The sequence below is a fragment of the Myxocyprinus asiaticus genome, chromosome 42, assembly GCF_019703515.2.
Source record: "Myxocyprinus asiaticus isolate MX2 ecotype Aquarium Trade chromosome 42, UBuf_Myxa_2, whole genome shotgun sequence".
Classification (NCBI taxonomy): domain Eukaryota; kingdom Metazoa; phylum Chordata; class Actinopteri; order Cypriniformes; family Catostomidae; genus Myxocyprinus; species Myxocyprinus asiaticus.
Window position 1 is genome coordinate 33,178,096 of NC_059385.1, and position 26,787 is coordinate 33,204,882.

At 38.1% G+C, this 26,787-nt stretch overlaps 1 protein-coding gene across 3 annotated transcripts; it reads right to left on the reverse strand.

Annotated features, from left to right (window-relative positions):
• Nucleotides 1–1,219: 1,219 nt before the first annotated feature.
• On the reverse strand, nt 1,220–25,622 carry macir (macrophage immunometabolism regulator). 3 transcript variants are annotated; one of them, XM_051684016.1, is made up of 2 exons: nt 25,545–25,622; nt 1,220–5,249 (listed from the first exon to the last, which is right to left on the reverse strand). In XM_051684016.1, exon 2 carries the CDS (start codon nt 5,244–5,246, stop codon nt 4,614–4,616), a length of 633 nt encoding a protein of 210 aa, XP_051539976.1. In that variant the 5' UTR covers nt 5,247–5,249; nt 25,545–25,622; the 3' UTR covers nt 1,220–4,613. The 3 variants fall into 3 exon arrangements, with proteins under 3 accessions (XP_051539976.1, XP_051539975.1, XP_051539977.1); XM_051684015.1 differs by having other exon boundaries at nt 25,524–25,622; XM_051684017.1 differs by lacking the exon at nt 25,545–25,622 and adding an exon at nt 7,374–7,391.
• Between the last annotated feature and the right edge of the window lie 1,165 nt (nt 25,623–26,787).

Consider the following 26,787-nt stretch of genomic DNA (forward strand, 5'->3'; position numbering starts at 1 on the left):
CCAGACAGCGGCCGTTCATCTTTAATGAAGCGAGCGCTGTGTCGATACACTTCGTGAATGTGTGGGGAGCCAGGGATAAACCAAAGGGAAGGACTCTAAATTGATAAGCTGTTCCCGTGAACGCGAGCAGCCTGTGATGAGGTGCAATTTGTGCATGAATGTATGCATTCTTTAGATCTATTGACGCAAACCAGTCCTAAGGGCGGATGTGCGAAGGAGCTGGAGCAGCGGGGGGTCTTTTCAGGGCGCTGACCTGAAGTAGAGCGTAAGCGAGCCGGGTGAGAGGAGTAGCTGCTTTTCTTCTGCAAAAAGTATTTCATCGCTTGCTACTGTTTTTGCGTCGCAATGAAGAACTCTGTGAAGCCTTTTTCTGCATCATACATCTCCCTGAGGTTTAGCCAGAGGTTCTGGTCTGTAGCGCAATGGAGCTCTTCAAACAGGGTAAGGATGCGAAGCACCTCAGCATTAGTGGCGTGTGCTCGCTCTTCACCCTCCGCCGGGTTCGAACACTTGCCCGGCAATGCTGCAAGGGATATAGCATCATCCCCATCGTCAGATCCACCAAATGTGATAAGACCGTGCGCACCGATGGAGGGCCGGAGATCATTATGAGCAAGCTGCATGGGCAAGGACGCCATGTCGGGAGACCGAAAGGTTCATGGAGCTTGCGCTGGCACAAGATCCTCACCGAATTCTTTCATCTCAACCTCGCGGCCCTGCCGAGCCTCCTGACAGGAGATGGAATCGTCCCTCTGAACGAGGGCGATTCTGTGTGTGTGTGTGTGTGTGTGTGTGTATATATATATATATATATTAGTAATAAAAGAATATAAATGTCTCCACCAGAATACTGCAGGGGAGCAAGTCATCTTGCTCGCATCTGTAGGCGAAGAACCCGTCTGGTGGAGTGTGGTGGAGAGTCTCTCGACAGCGAAGCAGAGATGAGAGGGTTTGTCAAGAGGAGAGATGAAGTCGCTGTCTTGAAAGAAGAAAATTCTGGAGAAATTGTGATTTCGACACCGATTTTTTTTTTATATATAACTGTGTGCCTAAAGGGGCAGGACTCCAACACAATTGCCAATTATGGAATTGCCTTTATTTTACAAGGGCTTCAACTAGGTAATTGAGAAGGAATTCCCAAAGCGTGAGCTTCTAACACAATGTCGAGTGAACCGTAATTGAAAAGGAACATTCATTCTTATGAAGGCACTGCAACCAGTTGTGATTCTGCCTTTTATTCATTAAGGGGTTAAAAACGTGAAAAAAAAAAAAAAAAATATGTTGTATCCCTCTTGGCAAGAGCACTGTGGTATTTATTTATTTTTACATTTTTGATAAACAGAGAACACAACAGTAATATTTAAACATTTTCAGTGCATGACATATTATCAAGCTCGTTTTTAACAATCAGAGAGGGTGTATGATTAATCTTTTAGTTAAAATAATACTATACCAGAAAACACATAAAATTTTTCTATTCTATTTAATTTTTCTATTAATTATACCATTTTTATCAGCTGTTTTTTTTTTTTTTTTTTTTTTTTTTGCAGTGTATGATACCCTCATTGAGATTTTATTAGATACACCAACTGTAAAAACATAATGAATGATTAATAACACTATTTTTCTCAAATTTGCCAATTATCTAGGTGATGTAGGCTTTGTTTAGATAGCAAAAATCAGATTTTGTTTGCCATATCAGACTTATTTGCTAAATCCATTAAGATGCTTGTTGTCTTGAAGAACAAAAACACATGAAATCTGATTTTTACAAAACTGATTTCAAACCACTTAAAATCAGATTTTTGGAAATGTCTGATCTGTCAAATAGTAGTATTATTCCCACCGCTACCTTGTTTGTGAACTAATAATTAACCCTTTGATTTTATTTCTGAATAAATATTGTATAAAACTGATGGCTTGATCTCTCATTCACATTAAGTGAAACATGTATTCACTGCTGTGAAGATAAGTTATGCACTTCCAACAGTGTAATGTCACTATGTCACTGTTTAACTAGTCCTACTGGACTAGTTAAACAGTGACATAGTGACACTACACTGTTGGATACCTCATAGCAAATCCTGGCAGGCTGGCACATTAAAAAGAAAACCACTTCATAAGCAAAAACCACAAACAATAACAAAATAACAAAACTAGGCTTAAATTAAAATCCAATAAATTAACAGATGAGTAAAAACATTTTTTAAACATTTCAAACAAAATCCCTTTGAAAACAATTAAATATCACCAACACATCACAGTTCAAAATCAAATTATGATTCTAAGGTGCTTTACAGAGCATATTCCACCAATGGTTAGCTAAATAGAATTTTAAAATAACAGGATAGTGCAACTAGTTAGCTAGAGAGAAAACAATCTAGAAAAACAAAACCACAAAATGCTGTGCATTACAGGTGAAATCTAGCATTTCAATTCAATATATGAACAACAATTACGATTTGATAGAAAGTTTAGAAGAAAAAAGATAAACATGGGCTTCAAATAAGGAGTTAAAAAAGGGTATGAAACAACATTGATCCCGTTTACATGCACACTAAATACACTGATTACTCCCAAAAATCAGCGTATTTAAAGAATCAAACAAAGCAAGAAAACTGCATTTACTTGAGATTTGAAATATTCACATTATTCTCTGCTTTTGATGTCAAACCATGAAAAGGCATTTGCACAACAAGTTGCTTACACTGGATAAGCTGGTAAGAACGCCGTTTAAGGTATTTACATGTTACGCAAAATCAGGGTAAGGTCGATCGGTTTATTATTACGCCATTTATGACCTTACACTGGAAAGGAAAGCCGTTTAATGCGTTTACATTACCACACACGTTGTTGGCCTATTAAGCATAATCGGTGTAAGAATGTGCATATAAACGTGCTCATTCATAAAAATAAATAAAAATAATAATAATTATATATATATTATATATATATATATATATATATATATATATATATATATATATATATAAACTATAATACTAATAAAAGTCTAAAACCTGTATTCAGATGTTTTAAATTAATTACTTCAATGGCAATAAAGATAGCCGGAAATGTTTAATATTTAATTTTAACATCATAATTTTAAATTGAACAAAGAGGATCCTTTAAACTGTCACCTTTGTTTTGCTTACTGAATGAAACTGTGAATGATTGTCTGCTGTTCAAAACATCACATTATTAATCAAGTTTCCCCCAGGACTTTGGTTTTTCATAGCAATGTTATCTACTATGTGCAACTGGGGGGGGGGGGGGGGGCGGTGTTCAGTACATGTCCTACAATATTAAAGAAATTGAAAGGTGACTGCTAATGTTAGCTTGGATTCTCAGAAGATCTAAAGTCTCTCTTGTGCAAATCCTATCAGAGTCTGTTCTAAATAACATCCGGATTGTGTAACAGTCTGTATTTTATATAAATAAATTTTCGAACATGACAGTACACTCACCCATGCTGACAAGGCCAAATCAAAGAGGTAGAGTTAGCAGAATAACATGTTTGTGATAAAATGGTGAGGGGACCAAAAAAAAAAAAAAAACACATCTAAATTGTATAATTAAATGCAGAGTCCACTTACATTTTGCAGTATGAATATTTTATCATCTTTCTGCACACACACACACACACACACACACACACACACATATAACAGTACCAATTTAGCACACCATTTATTGCTAATTGTGAAAAAACCTTACCATGACACTGAATATTTCCCCTTACACCAACATACACGTTTAAAGGAGTAGTTCACCTAGATAAAAATTCTGTACATTATTTACTTTCTCACATCATTGCTGTTATCTTTCACATGGAACACAAAAGGGAATTTTTAAAGAACACAGGTCTTGTCCATACGACATTTTATAGTGACCACGTCTGTCAAGCTCCAAAAACAAAAACACCTTATAAAAGCACCATAAAAGTACCTATAATGACTCATGCGCTATGTACCAAGTATTCTGAAGACACATAATAGCTCTGTGTGAGGAAAAGACTGAAATTTAAGTTTTTCTTAAAATCTTCCCATCCGATGCAGCTCTCAAATCTCAATCACCATTTAGCGTATTTGAAACAACTAGCCATATTCAATTATGACACAAATTAGAATCAATGTAATCTATTACATCCAACCTGGTAAATGACATAACATTTTGGTGGAGGGGAAGATTAGCAGTAAATAACAACTTAATTTTCAGCCTGTTACTCACACATATGGCTTCAAAAGACTTTATTCATGAGTCATAAGGGACTACTTTTATGCATATAATTTTTTTTTTTTTTTTGGAGCTTGACACGTGATTATGCAGTGTCCTTGTATGAAGTTTCCACTGAAAACATAACAGGATATAGTTCTAACTGTACAATAAGTAAATAATGATAATGTGTTTTCATTTTTGGGTGAACGATTCCTTTAATGTTTCTCATAACTGAGCCTGATGGTGCTTCAACAAACCTACGGTTAACAAACAAGATTAGTGTTCTATGGATGCCTTGCAGAGGAACTGCTTATTATCAGAGTGGTAAAAATCAAGGCCGTAAATCACAGCCAGATCACTCTGGCAGTGGCTTTGAACAACAGACACACGGGCACTCATGTCTTGTTGCGGGTGAACATGCGCTCACCCCGCAGGGTAAGATGCTGCAGCTGATACTGCAGCACCTCTGTGTCTGCCGGCTCCCTTATGCTCATCTTGTCCAGGTTGAGGTAGTCCAGGGACTTGGAATACACCCGCTTGCCCTTTAAAAGGCAGAGGGGCAGGGGGCCGTGCAAAGCCTTACTGGGCTCCCCGGCCACCACAGATTTCAAGCAGCTGTCGCTTGAACTAGGCATACGGCGCCTCCTACGCCCATTGATGGCTGGGATGTCATAAGGTTGGTAGTAGCGGCTTTTGGCTTTGTAAATCCGTGAAGCTCGGTGCAAACCTAAATCCACAGGCTTTTTGATGGGGCTAGGCAAGGCATCTGTGTTGCTGTTCTCTGGACTAGACCACTTGTGGGCTAATTTAAGAAGCTCCTCACCAGTGGTGAAGCCCACCAAATAGTTGGAGTTCATGTGAAGGATTTTGTATCCTGAGACAGTATTTTTCATTGGGGAGCAAGGTGTGCTGGAGCAGCGGGGTTTGTCCGGCTCAAGCTTCAGGGTGCTTTTTGCCTCAGCAGCAGGTAGAACAGATATGGGTGTCCTGGATGCTCCACTGACATCCATCTCCATCTTTAACGACATCACCTTGTGGAAGAGAAAAAATAAAATCATCATGAAATAAAGAATTTGGCCTTATTTACCTTCTTAATGCACATTGCTGCACTTACATTTTTTCTGCTTTTTCAATTATTTACTTAATTGAAATGAGATAATTATTAAACACAATTCTTCAACTTGAATTGTAATTATGGGTGTGCAATATGAACAAAAAAGTAATATCATAATTGTTTTTTGTGATAAATATTGCGAATGCAATTTTGGCAAATATTTTTCCTCATTTTACTTTCAAAAATGTCAGTGTTCAAAACTTGTCTTTGCATAAGTGATACTGTAGATCAGCGCTACTCAACACGAGGCCAGCTCATCATCATAAATATATTTATTAGCAGCCAATCAAATCTGTATGAATTGCGATGTGTCCATTTTCATGAGGATTTACGCTAGTTCTCGACATCGCTGAATCACATTAGAAACGGAAATCAACTGCAAGAGGATGTTACAAAACAAATATCTGAGGATGGCTGATGTTATGAGAGCGGCGGTGGTCGGTCTGCCAGCGCCCGCTCATACACAGTACACGCGCGGTCTGTCAATCGAACATGCGCGCTTGCAGTCTCAACACGACGGCGCAAATCTGTCCAGTCTCTTGAATAGCTCATCAGAGATGTACTCTCGTCATGACGACAGTATTTACAGGAATAAACAACCTTTTTTCCTGCAGTGACTGCGTTGAGACGCCTTCACGCAAATGCTTTTTAGTTATTTACTTCGGCGCAAGACGCTAAGAGGGGTGAACAAATATTTATGAATTGTCACTTTAGAAATTTTGCTAATATTGGACATATCACTCTTGTTTTTGAAAATTTCTAGTGTATGTGATGTTGAGCACTCATGGTGTTAGTTGACAATTACAGTGACAACAGAACTGATCTATATCAGAAAATAGAACTGTTACACCCCTTAATTTTAAAATAATTTCTAAAAGGGATAGTTCACCCAAAAATGAAAATTATTTCATAATTTCCCCACCCTCATGCCATCCCATTTTTTATTTATTTATTTATTTTTTTACATTTTAGAATAATAGTAAAGTCATCAAAACTATGGAATAACATAAATGGAACTATTGGAATTATGTTGTGACTAAACAAAATCCAAAATAAATCAAAACTGTGTTATATTTTAGCATCTTCAAAGTAGTCACCCTTTGGTAGAATCTGCTAGAATCTGCAGACATGTACTCTTTACATTTTCTCAACCAACTTCTTGAGGTATCACCCCGGGATGCTTTTTAAATAGTATTGAAGGAGTTCCCATCTATGTTGGGCACTTATTGGCTGCTTTTCTTTATTATTTGGTCCAAGTCATCAATTTCAAAAACATTTTTTATTTTTATTTTATTAAATTTTAGTTTTATAATGAAATAAATTAATATGGTGGCACAATTATATTTTTGTCTACAAAACTAATTTCGAACATTTAAGCATACGCCTTCAGATCAATATATTTTTAACATCATGAGAAACATTTCAGTCAAGTGTTTCAAAACTTTTGACCGGTAGTGTAGATGACTTTCATTATAATGCAGAAAACAAACAAATATTTTAAAAATAATTTCTCAGCTGTTTTGGTCCTCACAATGCAAGTGAATGGTGGCCAGAACTTTGAAGCTCCAAAAAGCACATAAAGGCAGTATAAAAGTAATCCATATGACTCCAGTGGTTAAATCCATATCTTCTGAAGTGATATGATAGGTGTGGGTGAGAACAGATCAATATTTAAATGTAACTTTTTTAACATCTGTAGGTCACATATGGTGCCCGTTTAGTTTCACTTTCACTTCTGAAAGTGAAAATGGAGATTTATAGTAAAAAAAAAAAAAAAAAAGCCAGTAACTTAAATATTGATCTGTCTCTCATCCACAGAGCTGAGATATTTTGTCTAAAAAAAAAAAATCATTTGTCTTCAGCAGAAGAAAGTAAGTTATACATCTGGGATGGCATGAAGTTGAGTAAACAATGAGAGAATTTTCATTTTTAGGTGAACTATCCCATTAACTAGCATTCCAACATTCTTACTATAAAAATATTAACTTCTAATTTTTTATATATATATATATACACTATATTGCCAAAAGTATTCGCTCACCCATCCAAATAATTGAATTCAGGTGTTCCAATCACTTCCATGGCTAAAGGTGTATAAAACGAAGCACCTAGGCATGCAGACTGCTTCTACAAACATTTGTGAAAGAATGGGCCACTCTCAGGAGCTCAGTGAATTCCAGCATGGTATTGTGATAGGATGCCACCTGTGCAACAAGTCCAGTCGTGAAATTTCCTCACTACTAAATATTCCACAGTCAACTGTCAGTGGTATTATAACAAAGTGGAAGCGATTGGGAATGACAGCAACTCAGCCACGAAGTGGTAGGCCACGTAAAATGACAGAGCGGGGTCAGCGGATGCTGAGGCGCATAGTGCGCAGAGGTCGCCAACTTTCTGCAGAGTCAATTGCTACAGACCTCCAAAGTTCATGTGGCCTTCAGATTAGCTCAAGAACAGTGCATAGAGAGCTTCATGGAATGGGTTTCCATGGCCGAGCAGCTGCATCCAAGCCATACATCACCAAGTGCAATGCAAAGCGTCGGATGCAGTGGTGTAAAGCGCGCCGCCACTGGACTCTAGAGCAGTGGAGATGCGTTCTCTGGAGTGACGAATCACGCTTCTCCATCTGGCAATCTGATGGACGAGTCTGGGTTTGGCGGTTGTCAGGAGAACGGTACTTGTCTGACTGCATTGTGCCAACTGTGAAGTTTGGTGGAGGGGGGATTATGGTGTGGGGTTGTTTTTCAGGAGCTGGGCTTGGCCCCTTTGTTCCAGTGAAAGGAATTCTGAATGCTTCAGCATACCAAGAGATTTTGGACAATTCCATGCTCACAACTTTGTGGGAACAGTTTGGGGATGGCCCCTTCCTGTTCCAACATGACTACGCACCAGTTCACAAAGCAAGGTCCATAAAGACATGGATGAGCGAGTTTGGTGTGGAAGAACTTGACTGGCCTGCACAGAGTCCTGACCTCAACCCAATAGAGCACCTTTGGGATGAATTAGAGCGAAGACTGTGAGCCAGGCCTTCTCGTCCAACATCAGTGTCTGACCTCACAAATGCGCTTCTGGAAGAATGGTGAAAAATTCCCATAAACACACTCCTAAACCTTGTGGAAAGCCTTCCCAGAAGAGTTGAAGCTGTTATAGCTGCAAAGGGTGGGCCGATGTCATATTAAACCCTATGGATTAAGAATGGGATGTCACTTAAGTTCATATGTGTCTAAAGGCAGATGAGCGAATGCTTTTGGCAATATAGTGTATATATATATATATATATGCAGTGGTGTGAAAAAGTGTTTGCCCCCTTCCTGATTTCTTATTTTTTTGCATGTTTGTCACACTTAAATGTTTCAGATCATCAAACAAGTTTAAATATTAGTCAAAGATAACACAAGTAAACACAAAATGCAGTTTTTAAATGAAGGTTGTTATTATTAAGGGAAAACAAAATCCAAACCTACATGGCCCTGTGTGAAAAAGTGTTTGCCCCACCTGTTAAAACATAACTGTGGTTTATCACACCTGAGTTCAATTTCTCTAGCCACACCCAGGCCTGATTACTGCCACACCTGTTCTCAATCAAGAAATCACTTAAATAGGACCTGCCTGACAAAGTAAAGTAGACCAAAAGATCTTCAAAAGCTAGACATCATGCCGAGATCCAAAGAAATTCAGGAACAAATTAGAAAGAAAGTAATTGAGATCTATCAGTCTGGAAAAGGTTATAAAGCCATTTCTAAAGCTTTGGGACTCCAGAGAACCACAGTGAGAGCCATTATCCACAAATGGCGAAAACATGGAACAGTGGTGAACCTTCCCAGGAATGGCCGGCCGACCAAAATTACCCCAAGAGCATAGCGACGACTCATCCAAGAGGTCACAAAAGACCCCACAACAACATCCAAAGAACTGCAGGCCTCACTTGCCTCAGTTAAGGTCAGTGTTCATGACTCCACCGTAAGAAAGAGACTGGGCAAAAATGGCCTGCATGGCAGAGTTCCAAGACGAAAACCACTGCTGAGCAAAAAGAACATTAAGGCTCGTCTCATTTTTGCCAGAAAACATCTTGATGATCCCCAAGACTTTTGGGAAAATACTCTGTGGACTGACGAGACAAAAGTCGAACTTTATGGAAGGTGTGTGTCCCATTACATCTGCATAACACCGCATTTCAGAAAAAGAACATCATACCAACAGTAAAATATGGTGGTGGTAGTGTGATGGTCTGGGGCTGTTTTGCTGCTTCAGGACCTGGAAGACTTGCTGTGATAAATGGAACAATGAATTCTGCTGTCTACCAAAAAATCCTGAAGGAGAATGTCCGGCCATCTGTTCGTGACCTCAAGTTGAAGCGAACTTGGGTTCTGCAGCAGGACAATGATCCAAAACACACCAGCAAGTCCACCTCTGAATGGCTGAAGAAAAACAAAATGAAGACTTTGGAGTGGCCTAGTCAAAGTCCTGACCTGAATCCTATTGAGATGCTGTGGCATGACCTTAAAAAGGCAGTTCATGCTCGAAAACCCTCCAATGTGGCTGAATTACAACAATTCTGTAAAGATGAGTGGGCCAAAATTCCTCCACAGCGCTGTAAAAGACTCATTGCAAGTTATCGCAAACGCTTGATTGCAGTTGTTGCTGCTAAGGGTGGCCCAACAAGTTATTAGGTTTAGGGGGCAATCACTTTTTCCACACAGGGCCATGTAGGTTTGGATTTTGTTTTCCCTTAATAATAACAACCTTCATTTAAAAACTGCATTTTGTGTTTACTTGTGTTATCTTTGACTAATATTTAAACTTGTTTGATGATCTGAAACATTTAAGTGTGACAAACATGCAAAAAAAAAAAGAAATCAGGAAGGGGGCAAACACTTTTTCACACCACTGTATGTGTATGTATATATATATATATATATACAGTGCTGTGCAAAAGTTTTAGGCACTTGTGAAAAATGTTGCATAGTGAGGATGTCTTCAAAAATAATGCCATAAATAGTTTTCATTTATCAATTAACATCATACAAAGTCCAGTAAACATAAAAAAGCTAAATCAATATTTGGTGCGGCAACCTTTGCCTTTTAAAACAGCCCCAATTCTCCTAGGTACACCTGGACACAGTTTTATTTAGGCTGTCTCAATTGCTTCTGTCTCTTCATGTAATCCCAGACTGATTCAATGTTCAGTGGGGGGCTCTGTGGGGGCAATTCTAATCTTTTCTATTTGCAAAAGTAATGTTTGGGAGTCTAAAATGTATTTTTCCTATTGACACACTAAAGCTGAAGATATAAATAACCATCTTAAGACAAATGTTTTTGTGAAACATCTTAAGTGCCTAAAACTTTTGCACAGTACTGTGTGTGTATATATATACAGGTGCATCTCAATAAATTAGAATGTCGTGGAAAAGTTCATTTATTTCAGTAATTCAACTCAAATTGTGAAACTTGTGTATTAAATAAATTCAATGCACACAGACTGAAGTAGTTTAAGTCTTTGGTTCTTTTAATTGTGATGATTTTGGCTCACATTTAACAAAAACCCACCAATTCACTATCTCAAAAAATTAGAATATTTTGACATGCCAATCAGCTAATCAAATCAAAACACCTGCAAAGGTTTCCTGAGCCTTCAAAATGGTCTCTCAGTTTGGTTCACTAGGCTACAAAATCATGGGGAAGACTGCTGATCTGACAGTTGTCCAGAAGACAATCATTGACACCCTTCACAAGGAGGGTAAGCCACAAACATTCATTGCCAAAGAAGCTGGCTGTTCACAGAGTGCTGTATCCAAGCATGTTAACAGAAAATTGAGTGGAAGGAAAAAGTGTTGAAGAAAAAGATGCACAACCAATCGAGAGAACCGCAGCCTTATGATTGTCCAGCAAAATCGATTCAAGAATTTGGGTGAACTTCACAAGGAATGGACTGAGGCTGGGGTCAAGGCATCAAGAGCCACCACACACAGACATGTCAAGGAATTTGGCTACAGTTGTCGTATTCCTCTTGTTAAGCCACTCCTGAACCACAGACAATGTCAGAGGCATCTTACCTGGGCTAAGGAGAAGAAGAACTGGACTGTTGCCCAGTGGTCCAAAGTCCTCTTTTCAGATGAAAGCAAGTTTTGTATTTCATTTGGAAACCAAGGTCCTAGAGTCTGGAGGAAGGGTGGAGAAGCTCATAGCCCAAGTTGCTTGAAGTCCAGTGTTAAGTTTCCACAGTCTGTGATGATTTGGGGTGCAATGTCATCTGCTGGTGTTGGTCCATTGTGTTTTTTGAAAACCAAAGTCACTGCACCCGTTTACCAAGAAATTTTGGAGCACTTCATGCTTCCTTCTGCTGACCAGCTTTTTAAAGATGCTGATTTCATTTTCCAGCAGGATTTGGCACCTGCTCACACTGCCAAAAGCACCAAAAGTTGGTTAAATGACCATGGTGTTGGTGTGCTTGACTGGCCAGCAAACTCACCAGACCTGAACCCCATAGAGAATCTATGGGGTATTGTCAAGAGGAAAATGAGAAACAAGAGACCAAAAAATGCAGATGAGCTGAAGGCCACTGTCAAAGAAACCTGGGCTTCCATACCACCTCAGCAGTGCCACAAACTGATTACCTCCATGCCACGCCGAATAGAGGCAGTAATTAAAGCAAAAGGAGCCCCTACCAAGTATTGAGTACATATACAGTAAATGAACATACTTTCCAGAAGGCCAACAATTCACTAAAAATGTTTTTTTTCTTGGTCTTATGATGTATTCTAATTTTTTGAGATAGTGAATTGGTGGGTTTTTGTTAAATGTGAGCCAAAATCATCACAATTAAAAGAACCAAAGACTTAAACTACTTCAGTCTGTGTGCATTGAATTTATTTAATACACGAGTTTCACAATTTGAGTTGAATTACTGAAATAAATGAACTTTTCCACGACATTCTAATTTATTGAGATGCACCTGTATATACACACACACACACTGCATCCGGAAAGTATTCACAGCGCTTCACTTTTTCCACATTTTGTTATATGACAGCCTTATTCCAAAATGGATTAAATTCATTATTTTCCTCAAAATTCTACAAACAATACCCCATAATGACAACATGAAAGAAGTTTGTTTGAAATCTTTGCAAATTTATTAAAAATAAAAAACGAAAAAAATCACATGTACATAAGTATTCACAGCCTTTGCTCAATACTTTGTTGAAGCACCTTTGGCACCAAATACAGCCTCAAGTCTTTTTGAGTATGATGCTACAAGCTTGGCACACCTATTTTTGGGCAGTTTCTCCCATTCTTTTTTGCAGGACCTCTCAAGCTCCATCAGGTTGGATAGGGAGCGTCGGTGCACAGCCATTTTCAGATCTCTCCAGAGATGTTCAATCGGGTTCAAGTCTGGGCTTTGGCTGGGCCACTCAAGGACATTCACAGAGTTGTTCCGGAGCCACTCCTTTGTTATCTTGGCTGTGTGCTTAGGGTCGTTGTCCTGTTGGAAGATGAACCTTCACCCCAGTCTGAGGTCCAGAGCGCTCTGGAGCAGGTTTTCATCAAGGATGTCTCTGTACATTGCTGCATTCATCTTTCCCTCAATCCTGACTAGTCTCCCAGTTCCTGCCGCTGAAAAACATCCCCACAGCATGATGCTGCCACCACCATGCTTCACTGTAGGGATGGTATTGTTCAGGTGATGAGCGGTGCCTGGTTTCCTCCAGACATGACGCTTGCCATTCAGGCCAAAGAGTTCAATCTTTGTTTCTCATGGTCTGAGAGTCCTTCAGGTGCCTTTTGGCAAACTCCAGGCAGGCTGTCATGTGCCTTTTACTGAGGAGTGGCTTCCATCTGGCCACTCTACCATACAGGCCTGATTGGTGGAGTGCTGCAGAGATGACTGTTCTTCTGAAAGTTTCTCCTCTCTCCACAGAGAAATGCTGGAGCTCTGTCAGAGTGACCATCGGGTTCTTGGTCACCTCCCTGACTAAGGCCCTTCTCCCCCGATCGATCAGTTTGGCCGGGCGGCCAGCTCTAGGAAGAGACCTGGTGGTTCCAAACTTCTTCCATTTACGGATGATAGAGGTCACTGTGCTCATTGGGACCTTCAATGCTGCAGAAATTTTTCTGTATCCTTCCCCAGATCTGTGCCTCGATACAATCCTGTCTCGGAGGACTACAGGCAATTCCTTGGACTTCATGGCTTGGTTTGTGCTCTGACATGCACTTCTAACTGTGGGATCTTATATAGACAGGTGTGTGCCTTTCCAAATCATGTCCAATCAACTGAATTTACCACAGGTGGACTCCAATCAAGTAGTAGAAACATCAAGGATGATCAGTGGAAACAGGATGCACTTGAGCTCAATTATGAGTGTCATGGCAAAGGCTGTGAATACTTATGTACATGTGATTTTTTTTCGTTTTTTATTTTTAATAAATTTGCAAAGATTTCAAACAAACTTCTTTCACGTTGTCATTATGGGGTATTGTTTGTAGAATTTTGAGGAAAATAATGAATTTAATCCATTTTGGAATAAGGCTGTAACATAACAAAATGTGGAAAAAGTGAAGCGCTGTGAATACTTTCCGGATGCACTGTAAATATATCACACACACACACACACACACACACACACACACACACACACACACACACACACACACACACACACTACTGTTCAAAAGTTTAGGGTCACTTACTCATTATTTTTTCACATTTTAGAATAATAGTAAAGTCATCACAACTATGGAATAATAGAAATGGAAATATTGGAATTATGTTGTGACTAAAAAAATCCAAATTAAATCAAAACTATGTTATATTTTAGCATCTTCAAAGTGGCCACACTTTGCCTAGATTTTGCAGAAATGTACTCTTGAGGTATCACCCTGGGATGCTTTTTAAACAGTATTGAAGGAGTTCTCATCTATGTTGGGCACTTAGTGGCTACTTTTATTCATTATTCGGTCCAAGTCATCCATTTCAAAAACTTTTTTTTAAATAAAATTTTAGTTTTGTAATTAAATTAATATGTTGGCACTGTTATATTTTTGTCTACAAATCTAATTTCAAACATTTAAGCATACGCCTTCAGATCAAAAGGTTTTTAAGATCATGAGAAACATTTCAGGCAAGTGACCCCAAACTTTTGAACGGTAGTGTGTGTGTGTGTGTGTGTATATATGTGTGTGTGTATATATGTGTGTGTGTGTATATATATATATATAAAATGGATGACTTGGACCAAATAATTAATAAAAGCAGCCACTAAGTGCCCAGCATATAGATGGGAACTCCTTCAATACTGTTTAAAAAGCATCCCAGGGTGATACCTCAAAAAGTTGCTTGAGAAAATGCCAAGAGTACATTTCTGCAAAATCTAGGCAAAGGATGACTACTTTTGAAGATGCTAAAATATAACACAGTTTTGATTTATTTTGGATTTTTTTGTCGCAACATAATTCCCATATTTCCATTTCTATTGTTCCATAGTTGTGATGACTTTACTATTATTCTAAAATGTGAAAAAAAGAATAATAATAATAATAATAATAATAATGAGTAAGTGACCCTAAACTTTTTAACGTTTATATATATTCATAAAAATTAAGAGTGCGACCCTCAAGGGTACAGGGATCCAGCTTTGCGGCCTGACCTTTCCGAAGTTGAGTAGCCTTGCTGTAGATGATCGCATCAGTTATTTCTTTCAACTTCCTGACTTCTGTCTCACTGGTACCTTTTTTTGTGCACTGCATTCTGATTAGCGAGATCAGAAACCAGAAAAGCTAATTAAACATCACAGAATTTGGAGTAGAAAAAAAAGCAGCTTGCTGCAGTTTAGAAATTGCCCATGATCATATCACGATTTTACAGAGATTGCGATTAATTGCACAGCCCTATGTGCAATCAACTTAAATTTGTAAAAATACAAAAAAATAAGTTTACCCAATACACTTGTGTTGGGACTACATGAATAATTTTTGTTTGCATTAACTAAAAACTGGACAGGGAATTCCCAGCATCCTTTGCATGAGAGTGAATAGAGAGAGTAAATGTTTGTTCATGTGTTCTTGGATGAGACATGAAGGCACTGCACCAGGGTTCCCACTCTTTTCAAGGCACAATTTTCCAAGACATTTCCAGGACATTTTATTTGCCCAACAAGGGTAATATTTAAGCAAGAACACATATCCATTTAAATCAAGCTTTTATTTTGGCGTTTCTGTTTGTTTTTGACGGTAGTTTCTCACCTCCAGATAAGCAATGTGATTACTAATCCCAGTGTGATTATTAATCCCCGTAAAACTGTGATTCAATTAAATAAATACATAGTCTGTATGTGCTGCACACTTCAGAGTGCTCTCTGTCTGTCATCTCACACACACAAAAGCACGCGTGATAATCATGATGAGGTGTTTTCAATGTATGAGCGGCCTGCTCTATACATTCATTTTGAAGTGCGCATCACTTGCAGATTATTTGTTTATTCAATTAAATCAGATACTTTTTTCATTTAATTATCACACAAGGATATATCACAATTTTAATTTGATTAATTGTACATTCAAACATTCATTTTCATCCAAATGTGTCATATTCCATGACATTCTGCGTTTTACTGCTAATGCCATTTTTTTTAATAGATTCCATGTTTTCTGCATACTACATGTGGTAACCATGGTATAAACTGACTCCAGTCATTGAATTATTGAAAATGAATTCACATCCCAAGGTATTAAAGCCAAATGACCACGCTACCAACCCAGTGTGAATTATTATATTTTTTAATTAGTGGTCCGACTCTCATCATTGTCTAAAGTTTATAACTCACAGGGATGCAAACTCACGAGAGGTGAAAAAGTTGAGACAATCACTGATCCACGATTCACGAACATGTTTTTCGAGTAATTTTATTTTTTTTAAAGAATAAGCTAAAAGCACCAACTTAAGCTATTTTAATGATTCAAGTATAGCAAATTATCTGCACAATTGTGCAGAATTAGCTGCAAAAATAAAGGGTATTTTGGTGTGGCTTGCTTCTGTTTCACAAATTTGTTCAGTTCCATTAATTGACTAGTTTCATGACCACTTCTGGAGATGCCACTAGGTGGTGACAAATGAGCATCTTATGTGAGTCACTGAATAATTCACTTTATTTAAGCATTATAAGAACAAAGCAGATCTATAGTTTTCCTTCAGTTGGTGAACTGCCGAGCATGACTTTTCATCCAAAAAGACAACAATAATAGTCTAATAATATTAATATGTATCAATAACATCCTTTCCTTCTCCTTTATTAAAATTTGCATGTCAAATCTACTGACTTCAGTCAAATGTTGAAGCACTAGAAGAAAAAAGCAGATCTACTGTATCACTTCCCTACAGCATTTAAACTGCTGAGCATGATTTTTATCAGAAAAGACAAATAATTTTGAGTTTAAATAATGTCCTTACATCATTTCAAAGTGCATTTCACATGAGTTGAGTCGAGGCGTCAACGCTCCACTCAACGCCAGCGTCAAGCGGAGCTTTGCCCTTCCACATGACAAATGGTGCAGAAAGCGTCATGAAGGGGCGAATTTACGAGCTTGCCACACAAGAAAGCAGGTGTGCACAATCACCATTGAAAAAATTTATTTGGAAGAGAAAAAAAATGGCAATTGCTTTGCAGAAAATAAAGAGGACTCGACTTGTTTATGTTTAAGTCTTAGCATTATTTTTTTTTTTTGTCTCTGGATACTCGGAAATGATAAGGTAATAAAAATAAATTATGAGACATTCAATATCTTTTCATAAATTTGGACAGTTTTAAAATATTTATTGTAGCTTTGTACTCTCAAAGACATAATTTGTGTGAGGCAAAAACGTGCGTCAAGTTGGAGCCGAGGTTGCGCTGACACGTCACCTCATAGTCTTCAGTGTATTCAGCAGCGCTGAAGCGAGTCATGTGAAAGCCCCTCAACATGTATTAACATCAGTCACTTTTAGATATTAATAGCATTTCTGCCCTTTTTTCTCCATGATGAACAAGGTAGACTCACATGCCGATGCTGAAGTAAACAAACAACATGCCCTTCTCATTCAGTCGGTCAGTACATATACCAGGTCACTCAGTTTGTTTATAACTGAGAAGTTTCACGAGTTGCTGTAGCCAAGCAAGCTGTAACCAATCTAGTGATCTGCCTCGGTTGGACCGTGACTGCCAAGCACACGATTGGCCGCTGTTGTAATCAATCATGAGGGTGTAAGCATCCTTAACCGTTGACATTGTTACAGAATGCGCAGCCGCCGACAGTGACAAAATGATACGAATAGACCTTTTTCACACTCCGGGTTTTGGAACGTGGAAATAAAAGTTTGCAGTGTAAATTTCAACAGCTGTGTATGGGAGTGAATGGGAGACCACAGCAAATATTATTTTCACTTCCCATTTGCTCCAAGAGCAAAAGGAAAAATCCTTTATTACATATGAATGACTTTTCAGAAGAAAAAAAGAGAGTGCAGGATTAAGACAGTCAGATGGGAGAAGATGCCAAATTTACTGTTATTCTCTCAGCAGCTGTAATTGAAACCCCCTCGCAGCTGTGGAAATTAAGTTTTTAAAACTACTTCCAGAGGTAATATAACACAAAGCATAATATTATAAACTTACACTCAATATTTAAAAAAATTATCATATAAAAAAGTTTGCTAGATTTACGCTGCTAAATAAGGCAGAAATGCATCACAGTCTGTGAAAAAAGTGTATTTGACTCCTATTCCAAGTCCCGATAGTTAACATGTTTTTGTACATGTAACGAAAACCTTGCTAGCAACACAGTCAAACCGTTTTATTATACTAAAATATTTCAGGGCAAATAATTATTTTCCAGGACATTTAGGTATTTTTCTCATTTTCAATTCATTCAACGCTTTGCTATTCATCTAAGCAGTACTGTATGACTTAACTGTTAGAAGTTAATTATTCTCTCTCTGTGAGCGATTCATAAGGATTACCGTGGACACTCATGGTGATAGTGACTTTACAGAGCCCCTTAGAGGACAGGCCGCAAATGTTTTTCTGAAAAAGTTTTGCGTGCCCTCGCAATAGTTTTGTATTCCCTTGCAATACGTTTTTCATTCCCTTGCAATAAATTTACCATGGTTTTACTACAGTAACCATATTCTAACCTTGATATTCGCAGTAAATCATACATACATCATAATAATACAGGAAAATTCAAACTATGATAATAAAAATCAGAATTTTGTGGTTATTATGGTTTTACTACAAATACCAGGGTAGGTATTTAAGCTTAAAAATGAATTACAATTTTGCAAAACAATTAATATATTTAAGCGAATGTTTAAAATTGAGGTGTTAAAAAGTATGAAAGAATGGGTTGATAGAAACAGTGTATTATGTATGCACAGTATACACCGATTTGCCACAACATTAAAATCACCTGCCTAATATCAAGTAGGTCCCCCTCGTGCCACCAAAACAGCTCTGACCCGTCGAGGCATGGACTCCACAAGACCTCTGAAGGTGTCCTGTGGTATCTGGCACCAAGACGTTAGCAGCAGATCCTTCAAGTCCTGTAAGTTGCAAGGTGGGGCCTCCATGGATCGGACTCGTTGGTCCAGCACATCCCATAGATGCTCAATCAGATTGAGATCTGGGGAATTTAGAGGCCAAGCCAACACCTTGAACTCTTTGTCATGTTCCTCAAACCATTCCTGAACAATTTTTGCAGTGTGGCAGGGTACATTCTGCTGAAAGACGCCACTGCCATCAGGGAATAACATTGCCATGAAGGGGTGTATGTGGTCTGCAACAATCTTTAGGTAGGTGGTACTTGTCAAAATAACATCCACGTGAATGCCAGGACCCACAGTTTCCCAGCAGAACATTGCCCAGAGCATCACACTGCCTCCACCGGCCTGCCTTGGGTGTATCCTGCTGCCATCTCTTTCCCAGGTAAACAACGCACACGCACCAGGCCATCCAAATGATCTAAAAGAAAACATGATTCATCAGACCAGGCCACCTTCTTCCATTGCTCCATGTTCCAGTTCTGACGCTCACGTGCCCACTGTAGGCACTTTTGGTGGCGGACAGGGGTCAACATGTGCACTCTGACTTTGGTCTGCGGCTGCGCAGTCCCATACGCAGCAAGCTGCGATGCATTGTGTGTTCTGACACTTTTCTATCATGGCCAACATTAAGTTTTTCGCTATTTGCGCTACAGTAGCTCTTCTGTGGGATCGGACCAGAAGGGCTAGCCTTCGCTCCCCACGCACATCAATGAGCCTTGGGCACCAATGACCCTGTTGCCGGTTCACCAGTTGTCCTCCCTTGGACCACTTTTGGTAGGTACTAACCACTGCATACCAGGAACACCCCACTAGGCCTGCCGTTTTGGAGATGCTCTAACCCAGTCATCTAGCCATCACAATTTGGCCCTTGTCAAAGTCGCTCAGATCCTTACGCTTGCCCATTTTTCCAGCTTCCAACACATGAAATTCAAGAACTGACTGTTCACTTGCTCCCTAATATATCCCACCCCTTGACAGGTGCCACTGTAACAAGATAATAAATGTTATTAATTTCACCTGTCAGGGGTTTTAATGTTGTTCAGTGTAATCCTAATGTCAAATGTCATGTCTGAATTGATTTCATCAGTAAATTATTATAAACTGGATAAGCATGCACTTCCGTTAAATATGCATTTTTGAAAGGAATATTTAGATGTGATCAGAGACAATATTATTTTAGAAAAATAAATGTTTTATATAAAAAAATATAAATGTATGTAATAAGTGACTGTGTAAGCAGCATAAATGAAAATACACAGAAATATTATTTCTAAAAATATATATATATATATAAATATATCTTATAAAAAAGTATATGTCAGATTTGTGTGTGTGTGTGTGTGTGTGTGTGTGTGTGTGTGTGTTGGGCATGAATGGAATGTAATGGTGATTGAGAGATACCTCAAAAGCCTGTTGTATCATGTCCAGCAAGTTCAATAAATAAACTTCAATTGGTTCAAAATGCAGCTGCCAGAGTGCTGACTAGAACCAAGAAATATGATCATATTAGCTCCATTTTATCGTTGTTACATTGGCTACCTGTTAAATTACGTATTAATTTTAAAATTCTGTTATCTACAAACAAAGCATTGAATGGCCTAGCTCCATAGTACTTAACTGACCTTCTAACATGCTATGTTCCATCACGTTCATTACGATCACAAAATTCTGGCTTGTTAATAGGTCCTAGTATATCAAAATTCACAAAAGGAGGTAGATCCTTTTCCTATTTGTCTCCTAAACTATGGAATAGTCTCCCTAACACTGTTCGGAATGCAGACACACTCACTCAGTTTAAGTCTAGACTAAAGACTCATCTATTTAGCCAGGCATACACCTAATTTATCGATCAACTCACAATTAGGCTGCTTTAGTCAGGTCTGCCGGAACCAGAAACATTTATCATGATCTATACAGTTGAAGTCAGAAGTTTACAAACACTTAGATTTAAGTCATTATAACTTATTTTTTAACCACTCCACAGATTTAATATTAGCAAACTATAGATTTGGCAAGTCGTTAAGGACATCTACTTTGTGCATGACACAAATAATTTTTCCAGCAATTGTTTACAGACAGATTGCCTCACTTTTAATTGACTATATCTCAGTTCCAGTGGGTCAGAAGTGTACATGCACTACATTAACTGTGCCTTTAAGCAGCTTGGAAAATTCCAAAAAATGATGTCAAGCCTTTAGACCATTAGCTTCTGATAGGAGGTGTACCTGTGGATGTATTTTAAGGCCTACCTTCAAACTCAGTGCCTCTTTGCTTGGCATCATGGGAAAATCAAAAGAAATCAGCCAAGATCTAAGAAAAAAAAAAAAACTGTGGACCTACACAAGTCTGGTTCATCCTTGGGAGCAATTTCCAAATGCCTGAAGGTACCACGTTCATCTGTACAAACAATAGTACGCAAGTATAAACACCATGGGACCACGCAGCCATCATACCACTCAGGAAGGAGATGCATTCTGTCTCCTACAGATGAACATAGTTTGGTGAGAAAAGTGCAAATCAATCCCAGAACAATAGCAAAGGACCTTATGAAGATGTTGGAGGAAACAGGTAGACAAGTATCTACATCCACAGTAAAATGAGTCCTATATCGACATAACCTGAAAGGCTGCTCAGCAAGGAAGAAGCCACTGCTCCAAAACTGTTTGCAAGTGCACATGGGGACAAAGATCTTACTTTTTAGAGAAATGTCCTCTGGTCTGATGAAACAATATGGCCATAAAGACCATCGTTATGTTTGGAGGAAAAAGGGTGAGGTTTGCAAGCCGAAGAATACCATCCCAACCGTGAAGCACGGGGGTGACAGCATCATGTTGTGGGGGTGCTTTGCTGCAGGAGGGACTGGTGCACTTCACAAAATAGATGGCATCATGAGAAAGGAAAATTATGTGGATATATTGAAGCAACATCTCAAGACATCAGCCAGGAAGTTAAAGCTCGGTCGCAAATGGGCCTTCCAAATGGACAATGACCCCAAGTTTACCTCCAAATTTGTGGCAAAATTTGAAAAAAAAGGACAACAAAGTCAAGGTATTGGTGTGGCCATAACAAAGCGCTGACCTCAATCCGATAGAAAATCTGTGGGCAGAACTGAAAAAGCATGTACGAGCAAGGAGGCCTACAAACCTAACTCAATTACACCAGTTCTGTCTGGAGAAATGGGCCAAAATTCCAGCAACTTATTATGAGAAGCTTGTGGAAGGCTACCCAAAACATTTGACCCAAGTTAAACAACTTAAAGGCAATGCTACCAAACACTAACAAAATGTATGTAAACTTCTTACCCACTGGGAATGTGATGAAAGATATAAAAGCTGAAATAAATCAGTCTCTCTAAAATGATCCTGACATATCACATTCTTAAAATAAAGTAGTGATCCTAACTGACCTAAGACAGGCAAGAAAGAAAGTTTTCTACGATTAAATGTCAGGACTTTTGAAAAACTGAGTTTAAATGTATTTGGCTAAGGTGCATGTAAACTTCTGATGCAACTGTAACTCTGCATAAAATTGAATGACATCTATGCTAATATTATTCTATTTGTTTCCATATCCCATGATTCATATCCCGAGGTTACCAGAGCCAGCCAGATCCAGCTCCATTCCTGCTATGTGTCTCTGAGTTATGATGACTAAATGCAGCTGGTGCTAGCCAGACATCACTTCAGTCAATGGACTTCAGAGGATGAACTGATGCCAACTCCAACTGTAAGACATCGGATACTTCATATGCCAAGTTTTGTTTTCCTTGCCACAGTTGCCTTCAGCTTGCTCACAGGGGTTCTAAATACATTTTAAATACATATTCAATTCAACAAATACACATTTTAAAATATCAGTAACAATATAATCATTACTGTTACTTTTACTTTATGAAAATAAGCTGACATTTATCCCAGCATAAGTCACTTTTCGCGCAAGTCCGCCACTATTTTAAATGGATTGATATAAACATCGAAACCACTTTTTTCCACAAATAACCACTAGACAGTGCCATAAACATGTGGAACTTACATGACAAAGGTTGTTTGGCTCTTCAGTTTAAAAAGAGAGTGAAACAGGAGCCATCAAACATTGTGTATCATATTTGATAAACATCACCGTTATAGGGTTAAGAATGACACAAAGTTATTTTTTGCTCTGTGATGTCATGAAAGAACATATGTGGTCTGGAGAATATTCAGTGCCATCCCCCATACCCTTAATAATGCATGTTGCCATTGCTTTGTATAAATTAAGATCCTGCGACGAGTATCATATATATAATAGGGTTGTGCGGTTTACCGGTACCACGATACCAAAAAAATTTAAATTTCACCGATATCATCTTGTTGCTAATTTCGGTACCATATTCCAGAATGCTGTCATTAGCAAAATTATATGAGATGTGACAGTTCTGACATGAAATCAATGTCAATTTGAAAATAAAAAAACCTCGGGATATGGCCAAGTGTGATCTTTAACAGCAGAAGGATGTAATTTAATTAAATAATATATGGTCACATGCGCTGCACGCTACAGAATGAACAAGAGGTGCCGCTCTGCTCTGTCATATGATTTCCACGCACACACGGGCGCATGTATGCCTGCACTCACACAAACGCAACACACACTACTGGTGCTTAATTTTCATGCAGAGTGTTTAAAGTATAAACGGTTGTTAACACTTAAATGAACTCCTCGGGTGCAGCTTGTAGATTTCAAGGTCGAGAGTCATGATGGGAATATCCCAGCATTAATGAAAGCTTGATATAACTAACCCAAAAAACAGGAAGAACAGAAAGGTCTGTCAAAATAAAAGTCCCGCTAACATGAAAGCGCTATTCAAATGGATGCGTGAAATTGAAGACAGAAAAGTATAACTACTGTATAAAAATGTAATATTCAAAAAGTAGCAATAATACCATTTTAAAATATTAAATGGCTGTATTATTATTATCTGTAAGCATTATCACAAATGCAAGTGTTTTATCAGCATGTTGTGATTGAGACATAGCAGCCTTGTGCCACAGGTAATCCAATTTTTTTTTCATTAATACTGTGAAGCTCTGTTGTGCAGCATTTTACTTTACCAAAAATAAAATTGACATTTTTTGCAAAAAAATAAATAAATAAATAATAATAATAATATTGTTATTTGATTAAAACTGTATGTATCAATTTGATTAAACACCATTTGATCATAACATTTAATTAAAACATTTAACATGGAATCCAGAAAAATTAAAACGGCAAACGCATAATTTGAATCTGTAAGACTTTATGCTGTTCTTTTAATCATCATTTTTGCTGTAATTTCATAAAAAATCTGAGGCTTTTTATTTGTTGATTATAGCATCAATTTAGTATCGATACTGAGGTAACAGGGCTGGTATTGTTCTGAAGCCAAAATTTTGGTATCGGAGCAACCCTAATGTATAAACATACATAAGCACCGCTGCTCTGCACATGAGCGCAAGGAATTTTAGAATATGACTGAGAAAGTAGTCAGATCACATGCAAACCTTTATATGGCTAATATTTTTCTTTTAAACTGATTATTTTAGGTCTACACAACCCTATTCAATCGGGTGAAAATTTCATTCAGATCAAGCTCAACTGGATAATTTTTTTTACAGACTGAGGTGTTTACATTAAGGCTTTTCAATCTGATTAATCTAGCAGTCGGTTACATGTAAACGTAGCTATTGTGGCAAGACAACTACAATCCTTTGAGGAAGGGCATCCCATTCAATTGATTTTAAATTGACTTTTCATTATTCATAAGTTCCAAGGTAAACAAATATGGAGTTTGTCTGCCATCAATCAAACAGTAACCATTTTTGCTCTTTTTTAAAATTCTGCTGTAAAATTGAGCTAGTGAAATCATTTGTAGCCAATAGTTAAAAAGCTACACAATAGTATAAAACAGTAAAAATTATGTTCGCAGTCACCAGACTTGAATGCTTTGGTGCTTTCAGAAGAAAAAAAAAAAAAAAAAAAGCAAGGGGGGGGGGGGGGGATGGTAGCGGGGGGCACGCGCCTGTGCCCCAGTAATGATACAAGTCCAGAATCGCCCCTGCATCAAACACTAATGGATATAACCACAATCCCTTTGGAAATATGTGAAATGCAAAACATAAAGAATGAGCTCTGATTCACAAGAATAAGCCATTATACAGTATTCTAACTGTAACACCTATAACGCATAATGCACTGTAAATACAATTTGATTCGCTGAAGAACGCAGCAATAATTTAGCCTGCATTCTGATGGTTTAGCTTGGTGATGAATCAGCCAGTTTTATCCTGTCTCTACGCTGATGATGCTCGAGATAAGGGATTGCAATAATACGGTTAACACCCATAAACCCCGTTAATGAACAGATTTCATCAAGAGACATCAAGTAATAGACATTATTCACTTTAAATTACACAGCGGTCCTCGATACATTATCTTTATTTGGGGCGGTGTCAGATACTGCCACCATTTCGCGATTACAAAAGCAACACGGGGATTTATAATTATGACCGCGACGTGCTTCAACGTGCTTACGCTCTATTCATCGATCCTACGAGGAAAATGGAATGACTATGAAATGAAGGAATGAAGGGTGTAAAATCAAACCTGTTCTCTAAGACCGCACACCTGGGTTTGAGTGAAGCATAGACGAGCTCCCTGTCAGTAAAGCCTAGCAGCTCACAGCGTCTGCTGACGACACACCGGTCACGTGACACAAGGCACTGCCGCTTAGCCTTAGGCTCCAGCCTACAAGGGCACTGTCCCAAATGGCACCCTAAGCCCTTGCGTTTTTTCTCTGAGTGCAGACTTTGGTGACGTAAGCGCGTGCATGGGACGCTAGTCAGTAAGTCCATAAGGGTGCATCAGTTATAAAAGTGTGCATTTGGGACAGACTTCTAGACTTTAATCAGATGATGCCGTTTAATACATTATGTTTTTCATATACATGCAGTTTTACAAATTATTATTTGAAAAGTCATGACATTGATATGGTAAAGGAACACACTTTAAACTAACTCTAACTATTTCTTTATATTAAGTTTTCCCAAGCAACACACTGACAAATAAAGCATTAGAAATTGAATCAAGAATGTCTGAACAACAAAGTGCACATTTAACAACAATAAACTCCCATCGTTTTAAATATTTAGAGAGCAAATAAACATGATTCAGACACATGGATTGTTACAGGCATGTGCTTTGAACAGTCAAATGTATAGAAAGATCATACATCTCACACCGCTGTATATTGCAAAAAATCATTGTATTTACAGTATACACTTCTGCAGATATACATTATATATGGTAGACCGAACATTGCTATATCAATAAATATAAGCAATCTTACAAGGTACAGCCATGTGCAGGGAAGTTTTCTCTCCTGTTTTTATATTTTTGAGACTGCCAATAATAATCTTTTTTGAAACAATGATAAAAACGGTTTAGTGTTAGGTTACTTTCTTTAATGAATGTTAAACGTTTCAAGAAAAACTATTAAATAAAAAGTGAATAGGAGTAATTCCATATCTCTGGAAAACTAAATAAAACAAAGTTTTCAACCAGTTACACACATCAGACTAAAATGTGATACTACTGTATATAGGGTACAACGGGGCACACCTTAAGGAAAATAAGCTTTTTTTCTGGTCAAAAAATGTATCAAGATTCAAGAAATACATTTCTTTTATTGTATATTGATGGTGCAACATAATCTGTGTGAAAATAACAACAAAAGGTTCAAATTCATTCTTAAAATTAATCATCTGTGTGCATGCGCCGGTCATTAACTGTACTAAAGGAGTATCACAAAGAAGTTGTATTTGGAATGCGTCAAATGCGTTCGTAGTCGCTCACGGTCAAAATAGTATAC

Coding starts and splice junctions, on each gene's coding strand:
- macir (XM_051684016.1), bottom strand. CDS start 5,246: ATGTCGTTAAAGATGGAGATGGATGTCAGTGGAGCATCCAGGACACCC.